Raw genomic sequence first — 17,369 nt, forward strand, 5'->3', positions numbered from 1 at the left:
CAACTCCCGAAGAGAGCGGTGAAGTGAATCTCAGCCCTCGAACAAAGGTTCGGACCCTCCCCCTAGGAAGTGACGTTTTGGCTTTGACCAGTGGCTTTTGTTTATCCTTTGATCGTTCTCCCTTGGCTTGGGGGGCGTGATCTCTTTTTCAGAGTTCACAGCGTTGTTTCCCAAAAGAAATGAATTCTTCTTTCATTTTGATAATTACGTTTTCTAAATTAAATATCTATTTATTTTAATCTTTGATCTTTCTTCAAGAATTTAATATGTAGTATTTGTTTTAAACTTGTTTGCATTATTGCATTTATTATAAGAGAATCTATTCACTTATAACTATATTTACTAACAGTTTTCGAAAAAAAAGAAATATTCTTTAAATAAAAAATAACATAAGATTACAAATTAAATACATCTTTATTTATTAGCTTTTCTAAAAATCATACTTTGAGTGTTTTTCTAAATAAGTGTAGTTGATTCATTCAGAAATTTCATCACTAGATGATGAAACTTTAGAAAAATTATATTATATTAGATTTAACGAACTAATGATCAATAAGGGTTATTTAATTTGACAAAATTTTGTAACCTTCCATTTTTATTTATTTTATTATTTATAAAAATTTTCTTATTTTCATGATTATTTTATTAATTTCTATTTTTTGTAATTATTTTATTTTATATTTGCAATTCATAAAATTCGTAGCTTTATACCACTAAAATCTTTTAGTTTTAAAGGTACAATGAGTATCAGAATAACGTGCAATAAATAAGCTTTAATAAATAGGTAGAATGCATGAAATAAACTTTAAACTAGCATTTTTTAAATGATTGTTAGTTTAAATAATCTGGAGAAAAAAAATTGCATTACAATTTTAAAAAAATTCTTTTTCAATTCTTCTCTTTATTTTTTTTTGTTAGGACTATTTTTCTTTTTTTCGCAATTGCAAACTTATACATTTTAATAAGCAAAATTGTAAATTAGTCTTAAACTCAAATAAATTGTGCACAATGTATTTGAGTTTTTGGTAATGAAGCTAAGGAAAAAGCCCTTAAATTACCTCTCCGTCAACCATCTCAAAGAGCATGTCTGGCTACTGGAGTGTCAGACTTCACACTTAAAAAAATAAAAAGAGGAGTTTCTTGTTTAGGAGAAGAAGGTGTGTTGCGCAGTTCCGGAAAAAGAAATCTGGTGGAATTGCTGATCTAGATGATTTCGACAAGTGTGCTATGCGGCAAATCATCCAAGAGTTTTATATAAAGGACAAGAAAGTGCCATCGCTTCGAAAATTAATCCTGTTCTTCGAGAAAGAATCAATTTCTAATGGGAGAAAGATTCATTGATGAAAGTTTTGCATTCATTAAACTTTCGATGGAAGCGCTGCACTCCCTAAGGAAAACTACTAATAGAAAGGCCGAACATTGTTTTTTGGTGCAACAAATTTCTGAGAGAAATTCGAGAACATCGGCAAATTGAAATTGTTATTTCTATGAATCATTATTCATAGAAATAACATTGATTAATAGGATATATATGGAAAGTGTATAAAATTGTTTAAAGCAGCTCAATGTTTTATTAATAAATAACTCATCTATAAATTTATCATACATAGTAAATTGGTTATTAAGAAGAAAAAAATAATAAATTTTCTTATAAAAAACTGTTAAAATTATTTTTTTATAAATAGTGAGGAAAACCATACAGGGTACATTAAAATACGAGTAAGAAAACGTAATTTAAGCAAAAAAAACTTAAATAATTTCAGATGGTTTGATGTGTGCTGATAAAAATCATCGTTGATAGTTTTAGATTTCATCCTAGTTGCGGTAACTTGTTTTAAGTTTCAAAAAAAAGTAAAAAATAAATAATAAAAACAACGATATTTAATATTTCTCCGGCACAGATAACGTGAATTATTTTTAATTTCAGCGAAAGTTTTATCTCCTTTTAAAATCAGAGTTAATAAGTTTAAGAGTTTCACTTTTTCCAGAAAATTCAAATAATAAAAAAAATTAACTGCTTTAAAAAATGTGAAAGTTTAGAAATTAAACCATCTAACAATCAATGAATATTCATAATAAATAACGTAAAATTAAAAAGTAACATTAAAAAAACCTGCACTACCCTTAATGTCAGAATTTGTTCACTTTTTTTCTTCTTTTTTTAGTTCGTATTTAAAAAATAGCAACCGATTGAGTAAAGAGTATCATTTCAAGTAAGAAAGAAATGTCCACGCGAATCTTAAAAAAGTTCTTGAATCAGATTAAATAAGTCTCCTACTACAACTACTGGTGGCCCATACAAGCTATCATCGAAGCTACCCTTCCTAAAATGCCATCTTCTTGTTTCCATAGCACCAGACTGCCGCAGGCTTTGTGGCGGGCAGAGTACTTATCTTAGACAAACAACGAGCTAATATAATATAATAATAATCCTTTTAAACCATTTTAGCTTTGGCGGGATAGGTTTCTATTGTATAATATGTCTCTGTTTTAATACAGGTCCCGCAGTGGACTGATTGTAGACACGGTTCCCAACAGATCACTGAAGTCAAGCATCAGTGGTTGCGGTTAGTATGCGAGTGGGTGACCACTTGGATCAGTCTGCGTAGGGACCGAGGGTGTGCGGTATGGGTCCTCGTTAAACTGTTCTACCGCAAAGTGCTCGACTTCGCGTGCAGGTCGTCGGGCTACCGAAGCAGGGGTGCCATCCCCTCTGCAGATGATCAAAATTGTGATGGCATGTCTTCGGATCATCCTCAGGGATGCTTCCCAGACCGTCGCCAATAGCCCATTGTGCAGCTCTAATGCGACGTTAATGAACTGCAACTACAACAACTGTTTAAATACAGCGTCTGTTAAAAGTTGTTAAATACTTTTCATGTAAGCTAAAAGCTAACTTTTTGATTTATTTTAAAACTGCCGAGTTGCTATGGCAACGTTTTTTTTTTTCCTTCTTTTTGTGGAACAAAAAATGATCGTCTTAAAATTGTTATGTAAATAAAATGTTGTTATTTTTTACTAAAAGTTGGAGTCAGATTTATTATTTTGAGCAGAAGAAGAGAACGACAGAATATTTTACTTTCTGATAGAGTTTCGTAACAGCGTCATCTAGCAATAATTTGCATACTACACAATCCAAAAGCATAATTTGCATACTACTCAATCCATCCACTTGTACGATCATAGGTTTACAACATTTGGCAATTTATCACTGTTTACAACTGGCTAAGGCGACAAATATTCTGAACTTGGCACATGCATCTTATAAGCAGGTAAGTTATACACGGAGTAACTATGAAGCAAAAACCTGTACCACCAGCAATTTTAACTCACTCCTAGATATTGAATTAATTGACGACAACACTAAATTTAGCCCAATCACTGCCTTTTTCCTTAGGGATATGACGTAGCCCTAACACACGAAATACACTCTCGATTTTTGGTGCTAAGCACCACCTCTTCCCCCCATCTCCATTCCACCTCACTACTCCTCATCATCGAATTACTACTACAGATGAATCGGTTAATGCCGCTTCGCGGCAGCGCACCGAGATTTATATGATTTCTACCATTCTACCAGACTTTTAATATAGAATTTGGGTTCATGCGCACAAGTAGTTTGCTTTTTAAATAATCTGCGCAGACTACTTATAAGAAACCGTGNCGAATCAGCGACATTCAAGAACTTGGATAGTGTCAACGAATCATCCAATTTCTTGGACAGAGAAATCCGTCCAATTTCTCGGATTCAAGAAATTGGACCGTGTAAACAGGCCTTAACACACGAAATACACTCTCGATTTTTGGTGCTAAGCACCACCTCTTCCCCCCATCTCCATTCCACCTCACTACTCCTCACCATCGAATTACTACTACAGATGAATCGGTTAATGCCGCTTCGCGGCAGCGCACCGAGATTTATATGATTTCTACCATTCTACGGAGTAACTAGTTCGATGTCGTACCTGAATAATAGAATACCTTAGGAAATTAAATTTGTCTTATAAAATGGAAACTGCAGAAATTCCTGATGCGTGTGCCGATAGTTTTAAAGAATTAGTGAAATGGCCAAAAGTTATTCTGTTTGGTGATTCTTTAACACAGGTATATAATTATTACATTTGTAATCTCATTTATAACGAATCTTTATGAACAATGCAATTTTAATCTCAAAACATTGTCCATTTATTGCAAGCAGAGTTCCCGTGAACTTAAAGGGGGAAATTTCCATGTTGCAGAATGAAATTCCCATTTTGACAGAATCATAAATGGGCACTTACAATTATTTTGACAAATAATAGCGAAACATTAAAAGCAGTTTTAGCGAAGTTTATATTATAAATAACATAGCTGCTACGGGAAGATTTTATATTTAAAGTGGTAGCAAGATTTATATTTCGCAATTTTATTTTATAAATCTGAGTTGAAATGTTCTTCCTCATCATTTTATCTTGTTAATTTAAACGGATATAAACTACATAATAATTAATGCGGTTTTATATGCTGATGAAATTCAAGAAATATTTGCTGAATGTTATTGTTTCAATTTTTATTTCACTACTAGAAAAAAACATCTTAAAAAAAGTACAAGTTTTGACAGCAAAGAAATAACTATGATTTGTCTAATATAATATCAACAAGCAATAGTATTTTTAAAAGTCAAATCTATTATAACGTTAAGTTTACTGACAGCAAAGAAAATAAAATTGCTGTTACCATGCTTACAAAAATTCATAAACTTTGTAGAATTAAGTATATCTAGGATGTTTGCTTCAATAAAAAAAATTTATTTGTTTTTATTTCCAAAGCAGTAATTTTTCCCAACCATAAATTACTGATTCATGCACTTCAAGTTAGCTCCCTTCTGGGATTTAAGTTCCTCGCAAACCACTGCCTAGGATTATTCTGCCATAGATGAAGCTACGGAAATCTTCCCTTACAAAATAAACCAGAATTTCACTTAAATTTATAGACTAGCCTTATACTGCATGCACAATGCCTAAAAGAGGAACACCTTAAATAGCATTTGATCTTTTACATACTAAGACTCAATCTTAGCACTTGGTTGATTGGCAATTTTACACAGTATGCTACAAAACTATATAGTAGTAAAACATTCTTAAGAAATTCCAGTAACTTTCATTTAAACTTAATGAATGAAATAAAATTAAACTTTAGAATATTCTATGTCTCCCTGGGTTTCATAAATTAAAATAGATAATGCAAGTGCAATGACGAGTTAGCTTGTCACCCCTCTCTCTCTCTCTCTCTGTTAATAGTTTAAAGGCTGACCGCAAATAAGCTAATTATTAATTGCAGGCAATATTTTAAGTTTTAAAATCGGAAACAGATACATACTTTCTCTTAATAAGCATGTTTTACTTGGATAGTTTTGGTAGATATTTGGGGTTACTGCAGTCTGCAAAATAAGGTCCTAATGTTTTGGTAGAAAAACAGTTGAAAATTTGGACCCCTTAATATTAGTTTTACTATTTGGGTATTTTTACATATTTGAGAACTTTTTGAGTGAATCTAACAAAAATTTTCACCCAATTATAAAATTCAATGATCCAAAGATAATTCCATACAAAAAAATAATTTTAATAATTATTTTTTAATAAGAGTTTAAGAAATTTGGAATTGTAAGATATACAAATTTTTACTTTATTTTAAAGAATATAATTGCAAAATTTGAGTGCTATCAGTGGAATAGTTTCTGAGATATTGAATTTCAAAAAATTTGTATATTTAAAATTTTATTTCTCAGGGACTAAGTTTGTTAAATATTGTATTTTGCCATATAAATTTACATTCTTTAAAATAATCTAAAAAGTAGCATACCTTACAATTAAAAATTTTTTGACTATTATTAAATTAAATAATAAATAAATTTTATAATTACATGGAAGATTTTTCGATTGGCTTAATAAGTTCTCCGGACAATGCTTCTAAAATATTCTTATAATATGGTTTTAATATCAATTTAATTTTGATTAAGCATTTATAAGGTTTTTTAGTCATGAATCAAAGTTCTTATAGTGCATTTGAATGAAAATATAAAAAATCTGATTTTTTTTTTTTAAATAAAAATCACGAACCCTGGTTATAAAATTTCCAATTGCTCAAAAATACAACTGATTTTTATCAATCAGGCATTTATATTTTGCTGACTAGTTGCAAAAGGTCTCTGATAATGTGGAGATTTACATCATTGATTAAAGCAATAATCTTGTTAAAATATAGTTTATAATTTAATGTGACATAAGCGACACTAATTTTTCGGGTCACCTAATAGTACATTAGTTAGTATAAAAGATTCAATTAATCACTAAAACTTTAAAATTAATATTAAATTAAAGCTTAAAAATTGAGTAAAAACTTGACACTTTTAAAAATAAATAAATACAATATGATTTTTAATTTGTTTATATATAAGAACTTTTGAAATTATTATTTAAAGAAAAGCAATAAGATAGAAAAAATAAGATAGAAAAAATATAAATGTAATCACTAAATTTTGAAGAAAAAAATAAAAAAAGAAACAGTATTTTGATATTTTTTTAAAAAAAAATTATATATTTCAGATTACAATCGATTGAAAAGAGTGGAAATGAACAATGTCATAATTATCAAATTTGTTTAAATTTGACTTAATGTTAATAGTGAGAAAATTACAAAAAAGAAAACCTAAGTAATAAAAATATAGAAATGCATGAAATTTTGGAATCTGTAACTCAACATTAAATGAAGTGGTAATATATGTTTTTTAAAGTCTTCTTTAACAAATTTCTTGGATAAAATTGTGAAATTAATGTATGATTTTAATTTTAATTGAAAATATTTTAAAACATTGAAAACTAAAGAGAAAAAACTCAATAGAATTAAAAAAAAATTATTCTACTCTAACAAGTTTACATATTTTACTCTAGTTAAAAGGAAAGTAATTTAATGTTTGGGAAATTTTTTTTTGACTAAAATTAAAGCATTTTTAACAAATCATATACTGATAAACTAAAATAAAACAAAATTATTATAAAAAGTTTAAATTAATAATACACTTTGAAAAGTGGAAATTTATTAAATTATTTTTAAACTAAAAGATTGTAAAATTTTGTTTTTACTTTTAAGATGGAGCAAAGGGTAACTTAAACCTGCAATTGCTAATGTTCTTTTTGATTTTAAAATTTAATGAAAATTTTAGATAGGTACTTTCTTTAAAACAGGGGTTTCCAACACATGAGGCCGGGGGGCCACAATTAAAAACACCAGTCAAATGGCGGGCCGCAACTTTATCAAAATATTATATGGGACTCTTATGTTAGAAGAAACATTAAATATTACTGTCAGATTTTTATCAAGTTGTGCAAAACAAAAGTATTGACTTACAAATTAAAATAAGAAGTAGATTTTTAAAAATATTTAATTTCATATTAAAAAATTCTGGCTACAATAACTTTAATGTGCACCTATATATAGCAGAAAAGAAAAAAAACTTCTCGAGCATCTGAAATTTTTTCTTCTTTTCCGCTCACGCCCTATTCGATTCAAAGAAATTAAATAAATATGATTTTCATTACCTCCTTTATGCGTTTTAAAAAATATAAATGTAAATACTTTCGTTCAAAATTAGTGGTTTCAAAAAGTTAAATCGGAGAAGTTCTTCAAGAAAATTTCTGATACACACATGCTAAATTATATTCACAAAATACAAAAAAACGAAATAAAACAGAGCAGCATACACAATTATTTTTCTATTTGAATAAATATATTCTTGGATGGAAAACCTGAGAAAAATTTTTTTTTCACAGTTGGTATGTTAAATTTCACAGAAACGAAGAGATTAGATTTTTTTAACGAAATAAAAGTATTTTAAACCCATAAAGATTTTTGACAAAAATTCTCCGAAAAAAAAATGACAACTAATATATAATACAGGCCACAAAAAAAGGCTTCGAGGGCTGGATGCGCCCCGTGGGCCACTAGTTGGAAACCCCTGCTTTAAAAGAATTGTGCAGCAAGAAATTCAAAGATTGTCTCTTATTCTCATCTTATAGCATAGCAATTTATTGATTTTTCCATGAAATCAGAAATCATCTTTTGCCTATTTATTTTTGTTAGAAATTTAATGTAATTTGTTTTTGTGAATAGACCAATGTTGCACAAATATTTTCAACCTTCCAATTTTTTGTAGAAAATCGCTCACCTTCACAAAACAGTTTTCTTTGAACATTATGAGAGAGAAAATTACTAAAGGCAAGTCAGTGTGCCCCTCCTGTTGCCAAATGGTTTTCTTGGCATTAAGAAAAGCTAAGTAAAACTTAATAGGCCTTAGTTTCGAAGAGTTGCTGTCACCTGCAAATGCAGGTCTTATCAGGGCACGATACCATCAACTCTGATTGAAAGAGACAAGACAAGAAATGCTGAGCCGTGATGTCCCAGGTGGTAGAGCGTTTGCCTTCCAATGAGCTGAACTGGGTTCGAATTCCAGCAATAGCTAGTTGATTTGAATTCCGCATCTGGCTTCCACCAACCACAGTGCTGATGTAAAATATCCTTAGTGGTAGATGGATCATGGGTTAGAGTCCCCTTGCCGTCGGGCTAACCGTGGGAAGTTTTTGTGGTTTTCCTCTCCATGTAACACAAATGCGAGTTAGTTCCAACAAAAGTCCTCCACGAAGATAAATTCCTCCCATTACTTGATCCAGGAGTTCCCTTGTCTTTTATATTAAGTTCAAAATTACAAGGCTACAGAGTTGAACATTAGTAGTCGTAGACCCAAAAATTTAGTCTGCTGTTTAACGATGGTTATAAAAAATCATATATATATTTATAAAAGACAAAGAATACTGTATTGCTGATTTGCTACACAGTTTGTAGGGTTATTTTGTTACCAGAGTATTAGAGAGATTTCAACATTTTATTTAATGCAAGTAAGAACATTTTAACTTTTATTTTTCACCAAGCAAGCAAAAAAAAAACTTTTAAAAGAGGGAAAAAGATTCGTGCTTTACACACTCTGGTATCCCTCTTATGTAACCACTTGCTTATGTAGTCTTATGTAGCTACTTACCAGGCTTAAACCTCAGACCAACCCTCACTGGTTTATTCTAATTTTTAAACTAAATATATTCAAATATATTAAAATGTTTAACTCTTCTGCATCCTGTGCTTACCTTTATCTGGTTATCTATCTTATGACTTTATTTTGTTACCTCTTTGATCTTATAACTTTCATTAATTCCATTATAGAATTTTCACTATCTTAAAATTTGCATATTTTTACAGAGAAGCTTCGATCCTAACTCAGGATTGTGGGGTACTTTATTAGCTAATAGACTACAAAGGTATGTCTGACTTATTTTATATTAGACAAATTAAATGCTGTAATATGTTACTACTTTTGCAATTTTACTATTGGCACATGACAATTTTAAGAAACTTAATCTTTACAAATAAATCTAAAAAAATTTAATCAATTTAAGGAAAATGTGGATATAAAGGTCTGTTGGACAAAACACTGACTGATCTAGACAGTTGTATAACTTGTTAACTTTCTCAAATAAAGTGATCAGCTAACCTTAAAAAGTTAGGTTGCTAAATGAAACTTCTGCACGCTCTCTTCCAAAGATCCCAGGATGTGAGGTCACCGAGACCCTTATAAAATTCTCATTATCAGGAAAGCTTTGGTGTCTATTTTCTGAATGCATTAGAAATGGAGCTAGAAATGATTTTTAATTTCAGCAGCAATTAAGATACCAGCTTAAGGGTATTTTTCGAAGGCTCTGCCATTATAAGAGATTATACTTTTTACGAATAATATCTTATTTTCATAACTACTGGAAGTTTTCTACAGATACTCATGAGTCATAACTGTTAAGCCAAATTTAACCTATCTTTAGCCAGTTCTTATTCTGAAAATGGTGAAAAATATTAATATAGAGAAAAGCACAGTTTTGAGAAAATTAAATGCATTTGTGGTCTAATTTTTTAATATTTAAAAGCTTACTCCAATGCTACATAATCTGGGCTCATTGAAAGTTGCAAAAAAGGAGAATTAGGCAATGGTTTTAATAACAATAGAAGATAAATATAATTCAATTCTATAAACTGCAATTTGCTACAAGCCACATTAACTTAACAACCCAAAAAGCAAACCAAAATTAATAAATTTGATGGATTCCAATTCTTTTGATAATTTAAATTTTTTTTTCTGCAAATAAATACTTCTGTGTATATTTTTGACCTTTTAAAGCATTTGTATTTTCAAATTATTTTAAAGCATAAATATCGATTCTTTTTAGACTACTATTGCCTTGTTTAGGTAAGTGCGTTTAATGATATTTTAAGTGATCTATATATCACAAAATTTTATGTAATGCAAATCCTCCCATTTAGAGGTATGCTTTATAAAGATCTTTGACTGTATAATACATTTTACCATGTTAAAGTTATTCTTATTATAACAAATCAGGGTTCTATTTAGAAGAAATTTGGGTCCGTTATCGGACCCTTCACGAAATAATTTATCTTTTGATCCGACCCTTCACAAATTTGTTTATCTTCATTATTATTTTGTTAATCGAATGAACCCTTCCCGGGGGGGGGGGAGAGAAAAACGGTTCGAGGCAAACTAAGTTTTCCTAAGTTTAAATTCCAAATGTAGTATTAGAAAGAAAGAAATTAGTAAGTATTAGAAAGAAAGAAATTAGTATTAGTAAAAAAATATCTCTACTTTTATAAACGTCGTGTGCGCATTCGTATTAGTATTNAACGGTTCGAGTTAAACTAAGTTTCCCTAAGTTTAAATTCCAAATGTAGTATTAGAAAGAAAGAAATTAGTAAGTATTAGAAAGAAAGAAATTAGTATTAGTAAAAAAATATCTCTACTTTTATAAACGTCGTGTGCGCATTCGTATTAGTATTAAATCATAATTTTTTTTTTTTGTAAATAACTAATTGATCAATTTATATTTATTCATAAAATTAATCAATAGAATATTATGTAAATAAAAATTTATTTCTGGCAATTTTTTAAATAAAATATTATAAATTTAAGAATTGCTTAGGTTTATTAATGCGTAACACATTAAAAGTGATACATTACTAAGTTATGTTATCTAAAATCTGTCAATTGAAATTATTAAAAATGTGAAAGATTTTGTTTGCATTATTCGTCCAAAATTAATATTCTGTGTTGAGTAGTATAGGTTAAATACCAAATATTTGTGTGTTGCATCTCTAATTTAGTAGCAGCTATTGTTGAGCAGAATCTTGTATCCATTTACAATTTAAAAATTTCTTAAAAAGGTTTTTAGCAATAACAAGACCCTATTTGCACAAATTCGCAAAAGCAGGACCCTGGTTGAAAAAATTTGACTTAACGTTTATTTTATATTCCAAATTATGAATAGTTTTTTCACAATTTTACGAAAAACAGGACATTTCACAAAATGTCTGGACAGACCCCTGCAAATAGTTGAAGTTGTTATTCTTATTGTTAGAATAGTTGAAGTTGTTGTTCTTTTTAGGTATTATTTTAGTGAAATTTTCTTAGTCAAAAATATCTTATTTAATTATTAATTCTGCTTTCAAAATATTTGATTAAGTTGGTATGTTTTTCCTTTTCAGATTTAAACAATTAATAGATGGGAATTATTATTTAAAAATCAACCTAATTTTAATCTTAAATTGTATATATTATAGAGAAATTAAAAAGCAATTAAAGAAAAAAAAATTTTTTATCTCATTCTCATCTTTTTTCATTAAAACTTTTTTATTTTTTCTTAAAAGCAGCTTAAATTTTGATTATCTTTTAAAAAGTAAAATAAAACAAGTCTACCATTAGAGAAAAAGTCTTAATAGTACTTAATTTAGCCAATTATAGTTTTTGTATTTTATTCTATTATTGTATATATTTTGTATAGAAAACATAATTTTCCTATTATAATATTTATTGAATTTTCTTATTTCAGTATTATATGATAACTTTTTTGTTCTTTTTTTTTTTAAGAATTTGTGATGTGGTGAGCAGAGGATTTTCTGGTTACAACAGCAAGTTTTGCCGTATAATTCTTCCAGAGATGTTCTCCACTTCAAATGTTTCAGACATTGCAGCATTTGTTATTCTTTTGGGTTCAAATGATAGTTGTGATAAAAAAGTTGTGCCTAAAAGTTGTCAGTATGTTTCTGTTGAAGATTATGAGAACAATTTAGAAGCAATCATAAAATATTTACAAGTAAATTATTTCTGTAGTCATAAATTTATTATAGTTTTAAATTTATTTAGTGAACCTTCCATTATAAGAACCAATACATGAAAAATCGTTTGCTATTTCATAAACAATGTGTTATTTAATATTTATTAGAATGTCTGATCTTAATCGTTTATGGGTCATTCCATGTCAGTTCATCCAGTCACCATTTCAGATTTTGATGAAAATTTGTACACTCATAGAATTTTTCATACTGATTTCAAAAATATCAATAATATTAAAGTTAAGTAAAAGGGTTAAAAAGTTTTAAGCATTTATATTTTTGCTAAAATGGTTTTCTTGCCACCATTTTGATTTGCACTTCAAAGGCTATTAGTGGCTGTAACTCCTATTTGTCCCAAATTAATAATTTTTTTTTAATTTTGTTCAAACAAAAGTAATCTGTCATTTAAAAATTTCATGTAAACAAGTGTCCTACTTATTTATTAAATAGGTTTATTTTGCATTTTTTTCTGCAATACAGTTGAGTAACTTCAGCAGCTGATTTGGTCTAACGCGTCAATTTCAAGAAGGTTTTCGTCAAAGATGGTTGAAACAGTACACTAGCATCTGTTAAAGAAAAATTTTGATGTGCGGCTCATATGAATTTTTTTTTGTTTAGAATGAAATCTACTATATTACCAACTACTTAAACACCATTTAGATAACTCTTAAGATTTTTTGAATGAATCATTTATTTTGAAATAAATGAATTTTAACAGTTACAAGCAATTTGTTTTACTTAAAGAAAATCAAAATTTCTGGAATTTTAATCTGGAATTTGAAACTAATTTTAAAGAATCTAAAATTTGATATTGTTTGTAATTTTAAAAAGGCACCATTGACTCGAAATCTTTAAATAAAAATCAAGCATTTTCTCTACTATGAATCTTTTTTTTTTCTTATAAAAGAATATTTTTTCCCCTGTTTGCTCACTATAGTATTTTACTCAACATTGAACCTGTATGTTCATTCTATTGTGGTGTTAGTGTCAATTGCGCAAAGAATATATGTAAAAAGAACTATTTCTTTTGGATAATATGAAAGGGATGAGCTATTTATCATTTTAATGTTGCTGATGAAAATAAGTGCATTTTATATTTTAACAGTATTCATACATCATATGCATTTGTTGATTATCTAATGCTCATTCCAAACTTGCTTTTGAATATAAAGAGTCTGAACTATTCTATCACAAGCAGACTTTCCATGACTGCTGACGTAAAAACTTCCTTTTGTGCTTATACCCTATAACTCAAGTTCTAGCAGCGCAAGTTAAAAACACTTTTGCAGTGATAGCACAGCCACCAGTAAAATGCTCAATATTTGTAACAAAATGTTTTCATGTTTACACTATATTAGTAGCTTTTGTATCTTGTATATTAGTGGTATGTAATGATCCACATTGTCAGGAAGGAAACAAAAGCTTTCACTAATTAGACTTTATGCTTTACATTTTTCATTTCAATGATAGCTTTCTGCTTCATCTTGAAGTACAAGAGAAATATTTTCATCGTTTTGATATTTTTTTTTCATACTGATGTATTTTAATTATGATCTACTTTTCATTTAAAAAGTTCTATATTCTAAGAAGTTCTGATATATTCCAAAAGTTTAAACTGCACCTAAAATCTTTCAAAGTTAATCAATGCTACACAATATTTGGTACAGAAAGACAATTGGTGATATAAAATCTTTTAATTTCAATATGATAAAAGTAAATGAAAAAATACCAAAATTCAACTTAATCATCATTTAAAGTGAGTTTCTTTTGAAGAAACTCATTTCCATGCAATCATTGGGAGAAATAAAAGAATGAAATTAAGTATAAATATTCATAATTTGGTCTTCAATTATGTTTTGAGAATCAAACAATGTGTTAGAAATGAAAGCAAGGGATGTAGTGACTTTTTCTTTGCGATGATATTTTTCAACTTAGTAAATTCTGGCTTTCACTAATAAATGGCTAACACAACAAAATAAAAAGAGATTGTTCTGGAACAAATTTAAGATGAGTTACAGCAATTAGTGCCTTTGATGGGTGAATCAAAATGGCACCAAAAAAGCCATTTTAGCAAAAATATAAATGGTTATTTTATAACATTTACTATTTCCAATGTTAATATTTTTGAAATCAGCATCAAAAATTCTATAAGTGTGCAAATTTTCATTCTGTTAAAAAATATTGTAACCATTCCATTACAATAACTGCTACTGCATGAAATCCCATATGCTACTTCTTAGAGGCAATGTTATTTTGGCGCCCATTAGATTGTCTCGGCTGAACTTTTCATTCCAATACAACAACTGAAATTTTGTTTCTTTTTTTTATACCAAAAAAAATTACTCCAAAATCAGGTGTTAAACATTTTTGAGCTTTCTAATTAAATATTTTTCCATTGGCCATGAATCAATGGATGTCAAAAGTCTCCCAGTAGTGTTTCAAACTGCTATTTCTTTTGATATTGCCATTCTACACAGGTGAAACATCTTGGTTTTCATGGTCTTCTGGATTTTATTTTTGCTTAAGTTTTCAAACTCTAGTCGTATTAGCAAAAATGGCTCCTAGCCAATGACGTATGTTTTGAAGATCATTTTAAAATTTTGGCAAAAGTGGATAAAAGATTAGCATTTGTCAAAAATAAGTTCAGTATTTATGAATAAATATTAGCTATAGTTTAGTAGTGTTCTCACAATATAGCGACCTCACATTATAAAGTTAATTTTATTTTTGGATTCTTTAAATTTAGTGTCAACTACACTTCAGATTCTAAAAAAAAATACAGATTTAATAATTGAGTTTAAGCAACTTCATTAGAAATCTGTACTGTAATTATATTTTTCACTTAAATGTAATTTTGGTGGTTGTCCAGCATCCTATTTGTCTCATTGTTTTTAACTTCTGCATAAATTCGGGCTTTATCATGTTTACTTAAAAAAATAAGTTTAATCTCCTGATAATGCCTTTAACCCACTGACGGTTCTGCATGTAAAAAGTCTTATTTAAGCTGCAGTCTTCGCATAACAAAACCGGTATTTCCATGTTATTAGAAAGGGAAATGGTGTTTTGGAGAGATACATTCTCCTAATTTTGCCCATTTGATTTACTACAAGTTGGTTAAACTTTTCACAATTCTTAGGGGTTTCAACATAATAAGTGAAAGTTAGGAATCCAATTTAGTTGTATGTGAAGCTCTTTTTTTCATTGACATTAAATATTAAAATGTGTTGTTACCAAAAGGCCTTACTGTCTCATGTAAACTTAACTATTTTTCGACATTGCATATCGTCAAGCACCTTTTCATCTAATGCAATCCGTTTAGTTCTTTATTCTGATTGATACAAAACTAGCATATAAATGTTACATTAAATGAAAAAGTGCTTGGTTCCAAACTAAGTCGCATGATATAGTAAGTTGACGCCAGACACGTATCATGAATTACAAGCGACCAAGCTGGTTGCCAAAAGGGCTAGTATTTATAATTGAGACTAATATGTATATTGTATTTCAGAAAATTGGTGTTGCCAAAGAGAAAATCATTTTAATGTCCCCTCCACCCTATTGTGATGAAAACTGGATAGCATTTTGCAAGCAAATAGGTATTTTTAAAAAAATTTAGTGTTTAGTAAAAATTCCTTATGTCTTAGGTTAAAGTGTTATTATTCTGTATAAATGTCTAGGCAATCATTAAATGCTAGTTGATGTGATCAATATATAAAATAATGTTTGAATTATTTTTGATAAACTTAACCCTTTATTTTCTTACATATTTTTTGTGTCCTTTAACTGATCTTCCATCACAGGTCCATCCCTATCCACAGGTTTGAGGTTCCTCTGCTACAATCATTTAACACTGCTCTTCATGTACCAAATTTGATATCTGAGGATCATTTTATAATTTGAAAAATTGTAATAATTTGGTTAATAATCTTTCTAGTATATCACCATTTTCTTATTTTTTGGAAATCTATTCGACTTTAATCTTTTGCACCCTGGAATTCCTGCTACACCTCCTCAGACCTGCTTCTTATCTCCCTTCTTTGATTATCATGTTCAAACTTGTCCCTCTGTCCCTATTGGTTTAACGACTTTGTATGTTTTTCTCTTTACTTCTCAACTGCCATTTCATTATTAGACACTGAGAAAGGTTTTCGTTTATAGAACTAAAAGTATAGTATGTCTATTTCTGCCCTTTAATTCGTGGTTCATTCCTTTTTTTTTTTCTTTTTTTTAATTTAGTCTACATAGCACAAAATATACCTTATTCTCTTTGGATATTCTGGTATAAATGAACCTTTTTAGGGTAAGTTTTTCTTATTTTTATTCTTTTCACTTTTCATTTCATTTTAATTTTGCTAATAATTGTAGATTTTGTACAATGAATTAATTTTTGCTCTATGTATAATGTTCCATCTATCTTTAAATTTGTTATGTTAGCTTTATTATCCTCAATACTTAATTATACATTATTTTATTTTTAGAATTAATTAATTTATCATTTGAATTTTGCTTTTATTGTGCAATTTTTATAGTTTATGTGCAAAATTTAATGCTTCAGATTCGCTTTTATTTTCCATGAATTTCAATTCAAGCATTACGACCTGGTTTGAAATTTATAATCTATATGGTATTTGAGTACCACATCGACGAAAATTTTATATACAAATAATGCATGGGGATTCATATGCCTGTGATTTAAACGTCACAGATTGCGATTAGTATTCACACAATTTTAAAATGTAACATTGTGATTAATTTTCTAACTAACTCCCTGACATTACAGTCCATGTTGGACCATAGCCTTACTAACAATTTTTCTCCAAAGTCGCCTGTCTCTAGCTCTTTGTTTTCAGTGTCGGACCCTTAGAATCTTAAGGTCTTTCTCCACCTCCTCTAACCATCTCTTGGCGGCCGGCCTTCGATTAATTTTCTGGCATTTTTGAAATCAAACATCATGCTTCATATTTGTGTGATTTTAAAATCAAACATCATGGTTTGTATTTGCATGTTTAAAATTGCAAATATTGCAATACGTATATTGACTCCATTTCAAAGCATTGATGAGCAAAAAGAATAAGTTTTGTCTCTAGTCTACTCATAATTCAAGACATTTGTAA

General features: G+C 28.9%; 1 protein-coding gene across 6 annotated transcripts in view; it reads left to right on the top strand.

Annotated features, from left to right (window-relative positions):
• The first annotated feature begins 2,962 nt into the window (after positions 1-2,962).
• Positions 2,963-17,369, top strand: part of LOC107454034 (isoamyl acetate-hydrolyzing esterase 1 homolog) — a 54,616-nt gene continuing 40,209 nt past the window's right edge. The window contains exons 1-5 of one of the 6 annotated variants that reach the window (XM_071183318.1): positions 2,963-3,272; positions 9,286-9,344; positions 10,302-10,321; positions 12,011-12,236; positions 15,764-15,851. In XM_071183318.1, the coding sequence (XP_071039419.1) occupies positions 12,081-12,236; positions 15,764-15,851 (244 nt within the window). In that variant the 5' untranslated portion in view covers positions 2,963-3,272; positions 9,286-9,344; positions 10,302-10,321; positions 12,011-12,080. Of the gene's footprint in view, positions 3,273-3,824; positions 4,105-9,285; positions 9,345-10,301; positions 10,322-12,010; positions 12,237-15,763; positions 15,852-17,369 lie in introns of those variants that run through there. The other 5 variants (XM_071183317.1, XM_071183315.1, XM_043041615.2 and 2 more) reach the window with 5 other exon arrangements.

This window comes from Parasteatoda tepidariorum, chromosome 7, assembly GCF_043381705.1.
Source record: "Parasteatoda tepidariorum isolate YZ-2023 chromosome 7, CAS_Ptep_4.0, whole genome shotgun sequence".
Taxonomy (NCBI): Eukaryota; Metazoa; Arthropoda; class Arachnida; order Araneae; family Theridiidae; genus Parasteatoda; species Parasteatoda tepidariorum.